Raw genomic sequence first — 12,485 nt, 5'->3', positions numbered from 1 at the left:
GCTGGTAAACGTTTTGCACAACTGCTTTCAGATCACTCTGGTATTTCCTGAGCCAAAAGAAACTTTTATTTCCCACTGGAATTTATGATTGTTCTGGATCAACTCTAGATTCCTCTAAGAAGCCATTACACGTAATTTTAGATTCCTCCTGGCTTTGTTTTAGCCCCTGGTTTCTGTAAAGACTTGACCTGCAAAGATGACCAAGTCTCAAGACCTCTCTTTACTAGAGAGCACAGCCCTAAGCTCCAACAACAGCACTGACAAAGGACTCGGCAGCAGCTCTGAAAGGTTCTAAGCACTCCCCACAGAGAAATATTTCTCATGGAGTCCAACATGGTTCCATTTATTTATTTGCTCTGCGTGACTCCCACTGCCTTCCAACCACAGTGCCCAAGGAGCGAACCAACCTCCACTACAACTGCAGAGAACCCACAAGGAAAAGCTCAGAGATTCCTCCCCATCAACCCAGAAACCTCCCTCCACTGTGTAACACCACCCATTAAGTTCAGCAGTTTCACCACATGGTCCTCTGCTGTTGTAGCACCACAAAGCAGACTCCTCAGCAACATAAATCAAGGCAGTAACAGTAACTCCTCCATTTTTTTTTTTCCAGAACAGGTAGAATAGAACAGACACTAGGAAAAAAAAACCATTTTTTATTCAGTTGAAAAGAAGTCATTTACTCAATCACATTAACTATGCTAAAAATGATTTTTTTCTGACTACACCAGCAGTTAAATATTTTCAGCACCAATTCAGGACACATTAGTGACATTTATCACAACAGGTCTATTTCTTAATGTAGAAGGACATACTAACTTCAGGAGCTGCTACTGGGAAAGGATTAAGCAGAAGCCTGCCCTTTCTTTCCAAATACTTATCCATGAGAGTAGCAACTCCTAGAAATAAATAACTGCCAAATTATCTCCCAAATCTTTAAATCGATCTTTTAAAAATAGAGTTAAAATAGATATCTTAATATGAGCTATCATAGATTTTCTTTTTTTATGTGCTGAATACTCTAAAATGCGAGTAGTTGAGCAAACATCCAGTACATAACTTTTTAAAATAGTTCTTCCCTCCCCACAATATCAACCCCATTTTTTTTTATTTTATCCAAGTCATGTCATGCTGGTTCGATCCCTGTCTCTAGCGACTTCCCAGTAAACACCACACTGTTTGATGTCTCTAGGATCTGCAACCATCCTCCGAGTGAAAGAAGTCAGTGACCTGGTGAAACATCACCAACCCACACAAACAGAAAATTCATCCAGTCATTGGCTCGTTATCTCTGAACATCAAACAAATTTTAAGCTTTAATTTTTAAAAGCTTTTGTGGTCTTCCTCTTGCTGGGCCAGTTCAGAAGGTCATCACTGAAGGCAGAACTGATGAAGGCAAAGAAACCAAAAAGCAGCAGATAGTACTGTCTCTCTGTCCTTTTAAACAAATCAAGTTAGCACAAAACAAAAGGAGACAAGGTTAAAATGAAGTTTATTAGTTTTTTTGGTTTTTTTAAGCTTTTTTTATATAAAACTGTTTGTGAAACAGCTATTTTATTCCCATGGCAGAGTGACCCCTGAAAGATGCACTAACCCCTTTCTTAAGGCCTTAACAAGAAAAAAAAAACCAAACCAAACCAAAGGGTGTTTTTTGTTGTTGTTCCTTAAATCCCAATGCTTTAAAATTACATAATTTACAAAAAAATCCACTCCAAATAATCATACAGTGTAGGCTGTTACACTGGCATTCCCTCTTCCTTCGTTAGGAAAAGCAAAACATAAAATAAAGGGGGATAAGTGGATTTTTCTCATCAGTTTCAAGATGTGTTGACTCCACCAACATTCAGACTTCCTTTCCAGTTCCCCAGTTTAGCAGGTAAAACTTCTCTTCCACTCACCTGCCTTCAAAACTGAAGGCAGCTTTTCTGGAATAACTTGGGGGTGCCTGTTTTTGCCACAAAGGGCAGACACTCCTTTCCCCTGTGTAGTACAGATGTTCCCACATGAACAAGGTGTATGGGATCTAGCAAGCAGCAGCTCCCTCTTACTTCATGAGTCTTCCTAAGTCTTCAGGTTTTTTCCAAGCTTCCACTATTAATATATAGTGTTTCTCAAAAACAGTGACCTTCCTAACCCTCATACACAAGTACTGACACCCCATCACCTGCAACCATCCAGTCCTTCCTTGCACACCCTACAAACAATTTATCATTATTTTAGTTGCCTTTTAAATGGAACTTCTTGGATGTTGCGAGAAAGAAACTCAGAGAAAGGGAAGCCTTGTTTGGAGTACTCCCAGTTCTGTTATCTTTCCCACAAAATGTTGGGCTCCACAAGCCTTGCTTTGAATTTGGCTTTCATGTTTACTTCAGCTACAGCTTTCTTTTTTGTAATTTATATGGGGATTTTTAAAAATTTTAATCAAAAGCATCAAAAGGGATATAGCGCACCTTTCATTTAAAACAATGTCTTTCAAGACTAAAAAATAGATCTTTATATATATATATATTTATCCCTCCCTCTTTAATTCCCCCCACCTGTTTCCTTTTTCCCCCTCCCCTTCCCACTGTCACTATGGAGATTGTGTCCATGGAAACAGCTGGTTCAGACTCCTTGGTCAGATTCTGTGATGTCATCAGTCTTGAGTGTGATGTAAGAATTTATGAAGGAAGTGCTGGCATTGGCAGGCACGTTGAGAGAGGGCATGGCTGCACAGTGGGAGAGATTCCATTCAGTCACGAATGTCCACTGCTTTTTATCTCAACAGCCTAACCTGAAAGACAAAATTAAACAGTTACATTGGAATGGTGCCTTCCCTCTGGCCTGCCAACACACCTCCCTCCCCTGACTTCTAAAAAACCCACTCAGGAGCCTACCACAGCAGTAGCACCAGGAGCTCTTTAGTGTTGGGGACTAAAAAGGGATGGAAGCACAATCGTGAGTAGTTCCTAAATGCAAATCCACGTGATAAAAAGTATTACTTTAATGACCTGCAGAAAATGAAATAGGCCCAGCTAGGGAGGAGGTCCAGGATGAGAGGATGATCTGTGCCACGACAATGGCACAGCACATTTGTAGAACAGAGACCTCCAGCAGGCAGAAAGGAGCTTGTTTGCCTCATGTTTGCTCCTCATCTCAGCTATGAAAACTGGAAAGAGGGGTCAAGCACATTCAAATGCGATGACAGCTTCTAGGATACCAAGATGCCCCTCAGGGACTGGACCCAAAATATTTTCATACATGTCACCATCCTACCATCTGACAGTAGTTTTCAGTGAATATGTATCAGATGGTAAAAACAGTATCAAAGCTATAGGAGTCCAGCCACAAGAACCAATTTGGGAAATGGCTAGCTAGACTTCACAAGTTAAAGGTAAAGCTGCAGTTAAAACTAATTTGAGGTACAGTAATATTTCTTTCTTTTGCTTTTTTGTTCTAACTGCCAGATTAAGGTGGCAATGACAGACTGCAGAAGGACTAAAGCTTGTGATGTCTTTCAAAACAAATATGCAAATGCCCAAGTGCTTGACACACTCATTCTCCCTGCCCTGAAGTTTTCTGAGGATGAGAGAATTAACTTCAGGAGTTTGCTAAGTTGGTGGAGACTCAGTTCAAAAAAGAAACTGTAGACAAAGTTAAAATTTCATTTCTCTAAGCCTCTCTTTCTCACAGATCTCATTCTTAATCCACACAGGCAAGAAAGGTCTGAAATAATATATTGCCTTCTTTTCTTCTCCCACACCACCAGTGGGCCCAGAAGCACTGTATTTATTTAGTAAGGTTAACCCTTTGATTTAACTTAGACAAATCCGTCCCCAAGGGAGCTTGGGGAAAGGCAAAAAGCTGACAACATAAGCGGCGCACATGGAAAGCAGTTAACAGCATTAGAGGTGTGCCTGGGAATGAAGTAACACCCATGTTCATTCATAGCTGGCAATTAAACTCCATGAACCCTAACTAAGTGTGATGGAGAAGTTAATGCTGTTCTGATTATCAGCACACCAATTAGATTACATCCCAGGAAGCCTACCTCTTGGCTGCAAACATCCCCTCGTACAGGGGTGCCAGGCTAAGAGTGAAGGAAGAGGTGAGTACAGATGAAAAACAGACGGGTAAGCCACTGAGCTCCAGCTAAGGAGGAAAGGAAGGAGGTTCCTAGAGAGTTCAGGCAGCTGACCTCTGTGGCATTCATTACTGTGCAACTGTGGGCCCTTGCTCAAGTAGTGTCAAGGCCGTGTTGCTGTCTCTGGCTCCTGTACAACCACAGCCTGCCCATGCCTGGAATCCATCCAGAGCATTAGGCACTGCCTCAGGGAGGAAACAGCCTCCCTGCACAGACAGAGCCCTTCCCCGTTCCTGGACAAGATCCAGAGCACCAGACTCACTCTCACAGTCACTCGCCAGTTCTGGATTTGATCCAAATGTTCTAGAGGCGACTGGCTCAGGGAGAGAGAAGCAACAGAGACAGAATACACTGACTTGTCTGGACGTGATCCAACACGCAGGATTTTTCTTAACTTGCTGGGCCTAGGAGTGAAGCAGGACTGAAACAGCCCAATAATGTTACAGCTGAGAACTCATTCCACCTCACACAAAGGCCCGCAGAAGGGCAGCTCCTGTACCACCAGCACTGCTACAGAATTCCTCTAAACTTCTTAAGTTCCCACAGTAGTGCAGCAATTACTATTTTTTAAATAATTGGATCTTTTATTAGATTTATGTGGGTTTTATTTTGGGATTCAAGGTCAGATGGAGAACTCAATCTTTAAGACTTTATCAGCTGCAAAGGGGGAGGCTAAATAGGACCTTCAGATAAGAGGCAAAAAAGTGGATTTGGAAAGGAACTGTGTCTTAGATGTCTAGAGCACATGGTGAACACAGTGCAGAGATTTCACAGCCTATAAGGTCTTAAGCCAACATACTCCTATGATATATATAAAAAGAGTCAGCACTGAACAAAAATGCAGGAAACAGAACTGTAAAAAGCTCTCTGGGACACATTAAGGCTCACCAGTGCCTTAAAGAAATGCCCCCCCCCAAAAAACATTGAGAAGACTTCCCTAGTGTTAAAAAGTAGCAAAAGATGCCCTGTCAGTGACACTATCATCCTGTTTTAACACTATGAATCACATTGCCTTTTACACTTTAAGGAAAAGAGAAAAGCTTAAAAGAATCCAAATGACCTTTACAGTGGAAGGAAAAATTTACTTAAATAACAAACTTTAAATAGTGTTTGCACAGTTTTGCACTGCTTTAAAAACACTCCAAAGCCAGGAAAGAATGCTCTTAAAAATGAGAATCCCCAGAACACACCAAAACTAACAAGTCAGCAAAGTGTTTATATGAAACACTACCTGTCTTTGCTACTGCACTAAATCCTGGAATTCTCTGATTAATCTCTCATCCTTCACAGAAAATGCCATTAAAAGCCTGTTGCAATCACTTATCTTTAGAAACAGGTAAGATTTTAAGTTAAGGGAGGTGTCTGAGAAGTAAGGGAACAGCAGTGATGGAAGGGGATTTTTATTATCAGCTCAGAGAACAGACATGGAAGAGCAACATCACCGACATGATTGCAAGAAATAGAGTAGCAAGCAACTAGCTTGAGTAAGAAACGCAACTGAGCAGTGAAACGAAGGCCAGAAACCTTCTTGGCCTGCAGTTTATGGGAAAGAATGCCAGTAAATATTAATCTGAAACCAAACATATTTTATTTAGACCTCCCTGTTGCCATTGAACAGCAACACACTTGGTGGAAATAAAACAAATCCCAACCTCCCTACTTGTGCCAGGATATCTGCCCAGCCACGCAGTGAACCACATTAGGAAAATGACCCAGCTCAAAAGCTAAAATATATTTTCAGACAAATTGAATTTCCCACCAAGTTTACACATGGCTGTACAGATGCTGGAGCTAGATAAAGGAGGAAGCAGGAAGGAAGAGCAGCCAGGGGAGCTGGGGGGTGAGAGGACAACTGCTGCCTTCCACAGCACTGCTGACTTACAGCAACTACAGCCCACCCTGGGTCCAGAGAGAGGGAAGGGAAGGGACCAGAGGAAACATTAGACCTAGGAAATTGTGGCCATTTGTGGATACAGATTCACCTTCTATGATCCACCTCTCCAAAATAGGCAAATCCTGGTCTGAAAGGAATGCAACAGACTCCTGATAAAATAAATTTATTTATACCTACATTAACATTTCAAGAAAAAAAGGAATCAAGATTATAATAATCTTGAACTCATCAGTATTATTAATTTTTCCTTACATAACAAATTTAAGAAGCTTTGATGGATTTATTTATTTATTTGGAAGCTTACTATTAACTACTCTGAGTCTTGCGGAAAAAAAACCTTTCAGATCCTTATGGACATGCTCATGGCAATATGAAAGGAGATTTCTGCCACTGGTTTAGCTGGGAGAGTAATCAGGGAGTTGTATCAGCTAACAAGCTTTGCCTCTCACTGCTACGCAGAGGAACTGCCATGGAAATACAAAAAAGTGAAGTCACCAGCCTAAGCAGAATGGTAGCAGGAGAAAAAAAGAAAAAAAAAAACCCAACCCCAAACAATTATTACAAATTTTCTGAATATATACCAGAGCACCTTGATTTCTCATAGAAATAGAGCAGGCACTGGAGGTAAGGAGCGACAGAAGGCAGCAGGTGGAAACTGGAAACTCTCCCCAACTCACCTGTGCTTGCTTTTATTTCCATTCCCAGGAGTACACTTCCCCCCTCACCCCCGCTCCGACTGCTCTGTGCTGAGGCTGCCTTTCACCATCTTGTTCTGCAAGGAGGGAAGAGAGCAAGGAAGGAGGGGCTGACAAACCAGCAAGCCAAAAGGAGGAGGAAAAAGAAAATGAGGGAGAAAAGGAAGACAGGGGTAGGGAAAGTGAACATACAGAAAGCGAGAGAGAGAAAGAGAAGTCAGTATTGGAACCAGATATAGATTTTTTTCAGACAGAGTTTTCCCTGTGACAAAAGCAGGCAATTCCAGAAAAGTAAAAGAGTTTGAGATATGAAAGCCTGGTTAATTTTAGAGAAAAACAGAATTTAACACAAGGAGGTAGAACAAGCTGAGAAACATCATTTAAAACTGCCCCACAGATGCTTAAGGTAGTCTAAGACTGCAGTGCCACACAAAAAAAAAAAAAAAAAAAGAAAGGTGAAGCATCCCATCCCCTTGTACCAGTGCCCCTCAGTGCCTCTGCAGGCTCCTTGGTTCTGCTGGAACAGCACTTGCTGGGATGCAGACAGATAGTTGGATTTGCCAGAGCAAGCTAACACTTCAGAAGATGATTAGTTTTCAGACAGTGTTTTCCCTGTGATAAAAGCTGCTATTATGCAAAAGTAGCACATTCAGGACATGGATGGTTGAAGCATCAATGCTGACAGAAGGAAATGGGAAAGCTTACTGGGGAGGAGAGGGAAAGGCAGGACCAGTCCCTCTGGACTTAGCTTGCTTATGCCTGAAGTGTCACACACAGTTAATGAGGCAAGAAGCACCTTTGCTCTCCAGGAGCCACTTATTATGATGAGCTGTATTTACTGATGTGAGGCCTGGACTGAAAAAGGAGAAGAGGCAGTACACTGGGGGACCTACTCAGTGTTAGCAGATTTATAAAGCTAGTTCTTCCACCCATTAACTACAGAAGAATGAGGTATTAGACAGCTACTAATTAGCTACTAATGTTAAAGTGGTGTTACCTAAAAGCTTAATTTTAAACGGTCTAATCTAAAGTCTTTCTTCCTCTCAATTGCTCACGTTCTTATCATGCCAAAAAATTGATGCAATTTGTTCTCCAGTCATCCTAGAGCAAAGGTTTTCAACCTTCTTGCTCCTGCCTTGCAAACTGGCTGGAATTCTCCTCTCCAGCCACTGCAATGGAAGGAGCAGGGTGATCCTATATTCTGCCCTGAAGTAGGATTTGGAACAAACCAGGAATGATCAGTGAATCACTGAGTAAGGGCAGAGTTACAGCCAAGCAAAGAAAACACTGCTTGACTTCTAACAAATGACTCATGTCTTCACTAAACAGAAGCCAACGACCTTCAGTGTCAAAGAAAGGCTGCCGGTGAGAATTTCCATTTTTGACACAACACAGAAAACTATCTGTAGTGGAATAGTTTTCAAAATTCAAAATTTTATTGCCTTTATCAATTTAATTGGCAGTTTTCTCCCTTCCGCCCTTCAAGATTACTTTAGAAATCCATGTGTCTGCTCAGTATCTTCTCTGCGAGGCTGGATTATATGAAATGGTTGTTTCCTTTCATGGTTGGAGCAACATCGCTGCAAGTACTCATACACAGCAGCAGTGACCCAAGCCAGCTATGAAAAGCTTTAAGACTGTGTTTCCCTGTATTTCAGGCAGTGGGCAGCAAAAATTAAACAGCCTTCAAAGATGCAACCTTCCTATTCTCTTTAGTTTTATCCAGGTGGGCACAGGGTGGCATTTGGAGAGAGGCATTCCACAGTAAGGGGAGCTCATCCTTCTCCCTTTTGTTTGGCAAGATCTGGACAGCACTAACACCAATTCAAGCTTGCTGTACATTTTCAACATTATTCTGAAATTGTGCAGAATAATTTGTTTTCTTTTACATGATGAAAAGTAGGCCAGTTCCGAGTAACAGCCTGAATGGCCCCAGAATCTTCCAGCACATTTCAAATGCGTGTGCATAAATACATCATACTGCATTAGAACATCCAGAAAGGAAAATGAGACTAATTCTTGTATGTTTACAAAAGACAGATTAAAGATAATCTGTGAAGACAAAAAAACCACCAGATGTCAGTCTAATTCTAGGCAGAGAAGAGATCTGCAGACAAGGACTAAATGGAGACTAATCCCTGCTAGAAAGCAACACAATTCTTCCCTGTTATCATTTACTTTCCAGCATATGCCATCCACACTCTTGCTCAGCTCCTCTTGTATCCAACTGGCCACAAGAACAGCCACCTTTCTTTGTACTTCTAAGCGTTTAAAACTGTTGGACTGTATCCACAGCCTCCTAGAGACCTATCCCCCCCGGTGGGCTTGGAGGGTCTGTTCCCAGTACTGTAACACATGGCTCATGAGCACACAAGAGAGCATGTACTGTCTGTCTTGTCTCCTCTTTCCATAGAGACAAAACAACAACAGTCCAGCTCTTAAGCACCACTGCACCACCAGTTAAGGATGCCCAAACCCTAAGCAGAAATAACATGCTGAATCCATTACCGAAAATGATGACAAGTCCTCAGAAGAGAGCGAAATATCTGGACACCAACTTAACATAAATTCCAGGCTGAGTGGTACGACTCAGTCTAGTTCCTACTACTAAACTAGAACAAGGAGTTTCAAGTTCATCACTACACTGTCTAATATATTTCCAAAAACTGATTGAAACTTTTGCTTGAGCTGTTTTTCTTCCTCCTTGCATCCTCAGTAAATCCAAGGAGAAAACTCACCAGTTTCAATGTAGCACCCAAACAGAAGCTGTGAGCAACACACTGATTCTATGACAGAAGACAGGGAATGAAGCTGAGCTTTCTCAACAGTCAAGGATCTTCAGAACAACTGAACAGATAGGGCAAAAACTTCATTCATCTCCTTAAGATCTCTATATTGTTCTCAAGTAGATGTTGCCCCCAGAATACACCACAAGCATACATCACAGATTTAATCTAAAAAGCATCTCTGACTACAGATCTTATCCAGGTATAAAATTACCAACCCAAGTTTAAACACCAGAAGAGGGCAGCAAAAAACAGGCCTAATGCAGATGATCCTTACCTTGTGCTTGGGGCACCTCACTGAGAAATTCTCTTCGTTTAGTAAACAATCTAGAAGAGCAGAAGACAGCAATTTATTACTTTTTTTAATAAAAAACAACTTGAGTTATAAATCACTGGTGTTAATTTTGCCTCACAGGTATATATCTTCATTCGAAGACCTTACAGGAATACTGTCATATTACTAAATTAATCCTTTCCACCCCCAAAGTTTTAGCAAATAAATTACTAAACACTCCCAGTGCCAACACTACCTGGGTTACCAAGCCAAGTCCAAGCATCCCCAGTCCCCCTGATTCTCTGTATAGAATAAGAATCACATCAACAAATCTAAATCCTGTATCCCAACCCCCTTCAGCTATTCCAGCTTTCCTTGCTCAAGGAAGATGGATGCATTCATCCTATCTGAAGAGATGATCCCTGTTTTACATTTCTTAGAAAAATCATTGCCTTTTATTCTTACCCCAAGGCCCTGCCAACATCATGGGGAGAAGGGGTGTGTGTCTCTAGGTATGGTGTTTATGACAGTTTATTTGCAATCCCAAATCCTGATGATCAGTTTACACTTTGACACAATGTCTGGTAGCAGGTCACTCACACTGCTCTTGAATCTGCTTCCATGATTCATATGTGAAGCTTCTATGATCTAATAAATATTTTAATTAATGAATTAAACCTACTAGGGAAAGTGGGGCACCGACGCAGAAGCTGCTTGTTTAAGAACAAATTAAGCAATACTGCTGATGTCTGAAGCCCATTCCTCTAGTGGCACTGCCAGTGTAAATGTCACTTCCTCTGTCCCCCTCCCTCCCAGATGATGCCCCTAAGGGATGCTGAGTCAGCAGCTCCTGGACTTCAACGCTGTGCTCACATCAGCACCAGCACTGCCCTGCTCTCTGCCTCCCGATTGTGCCTTCCAGATTTGCACCCAAATTTCACCCTTGCAGCCAAGTAAAAAAGCTGAAGCACTCTCCCAAGAGAATTCAGCTGCCTTTCCTGGACACCCTGAACTGCAAGGCCACCTCTCACCCTGTCCACACTTCTCACACTGTTCTTTCCAGTTGCCTCACACACCGAGGGCAGGCTGACTGAGCATCACCCCCACCCTCAGCGTGATCCAACACTGAGAATTCAACAAGGTGCTCGTGACCTCCCATCTGCTACAAACCTACCCAAACAGCTAGCAAGTAAAGAAGCACAATGGTAAATAAAATGTGCTAATTTAAAACGCTCTTAAGTATGTAGCATAACCAGAGCTACCTGCTGTTTCAATCTGCTGGAAGAGTTTAGCAGACAGCAGGAGACTGCAACTAAAGCTTGAGGGAAAAGCTTTCTAGACACCCAAGCTTTGGCAGAGCATCCCTGTGCCTTGAAATGCTTACGTTTCGACAGGAATGCCTCTGGCTTGAATCAAAAGGGAACAGCATGCAATAGGCTAAGTTACTTGTGATTTTAGCAAAGGGGAGTAAAAACCTTAATCCTGCCACAGAAAGTGATTTCAAATGAGGTATTAGCAAATAACAGGAAATAAATGAAATGTCTCATTATAAGGGCAGGAACTGTACATTTAGACTACAGCATGAATTATCACTGCATAATACAGCAATCATCAAAAATACATGGAGCAATCAGCAAAACATATGTGTGTATGTTAGAACAGGATGGAGTTTTCTTCTTTCTTGGAAGCCCAACATTGGTAGTGGATGCACTTTTCTAGCTAGAAAGGAAGATTGTACCAGTATCAGGATTAACTGTCAGACCTTGTACCTTGTGCCTAATCTGCAGATGGAGCTCAATTTCTTTCTAAGGCTGGCATTTTTGTGGCAAATACTAATTGCAGCTCAAATTAATGTCAATTTCTTTGTTTCTCTTAAGGGACAACTATGAAAAATTTCATCAGCTCACTGTAGAAAATGAGCTGAATACCAATAAGGCCAAACTTGTTCATCATCACAAAGCTGGCCTGGATTTCAGTTAGCAGTTCCAAGTATTTTATATCACAGATTACAATTTATCATAAGTCACCAGACACACAGCTATGATCAGTTCACTGTGGCAGAAATGGAAAAGGAAGCAAGATTCTTCCTTGTTTGTACAGATTTTTCTCCATAAAGTAATCAGGGAAAACCTAAAACATTTTTAATAGAAGCAATTATTCTTCTAGGAGCTTCACACTTTGTCTCAGCCTCTGTGCTCTGCTTGTTACTCATCTCTAATGATATTTGTGAAAACACAGTATTTCTGTTCTCTAAAAATTGATTTTATTTTGATACAGGTCTTTCCCTAATTTACTGTCAAAAATCTTTTGTGTGTGAAACTGCCTACGATACATGTTGTGGGGACAAGTGTGCTGCAACAATCAGGATCTGGCTCCAGGTGGTGAGGAACAAGCAGTGGGAGAGGATACAAAATTTCTGAAAACAACGGTCCTGTTGCCATGGAAACATCCCTAGGACTAAGTTATCTTGAGACATCAGAGGCTCTTCATAAATTTGGATAGACGAAAGCCAAACACAATGCTAACCACAGTAATTTCCATATAAAAATTACTTAAGTGGCACTACTGATCTTGATTTTTGTGCGAACAGATAGGAAGAGTTCAGCTCTCTTGCACCCTGTATTACCAAAGATTACTTTGTATGAAAGGAGATTAAAAGGATGGCTGAATTAGGCTAAATAAAGCATCCACATACACAAACTGGCAGCTTATG

The 12,485-nt window shown here is 41.4% G+C and overlaps 1 protein-coding gene across 1 annotated transcript in view; it reads right to left on the bottom strand.

Annotated features, from left to right (window-relative positions):
• Window positions 1–638: 638 nt before the first annotated feature.
• TCF20 (transcription factor 20) overlaps window positions 639–12,485 on the bottom strand; it is a 127,667-nt gene continuing 115,820 nt past the window's right edge. Inside the window, 3 exon segments of the mRNA XM_030447313.1 lie at window positions 639–2,773; window positions 6,695–6,789; window positions 9,776–9,825. Coding sequence (XP_030303173.1) covers window positions 6,739–6,789; window positions 9,776–9,825 — 101 coding nt within the window. The 3' untranslated portion in view covers window positions 639–2,773; window positions 6,695–6,738.

The sequence above is a fragment of the Calypte anna genome, chromosome 1 (genome assembly GCF_003957555.1).
Source record: "Calypte anna isolate BGI_N300 chromosome 1, bCalAnn1_v1.p, whole genome shotgun sequence".
In the NCBI taxonomy this organism is placed as follows: Eukaryota; Metazoa; Chordata; class Aves; order Apodiformes; family Trochilidae; genus Calypte; species Calypte anna.
Note: the sequence above shows the minus strand (reverse complement) of the source record. Positions and strands in the feature narration are given on the sequence as shown.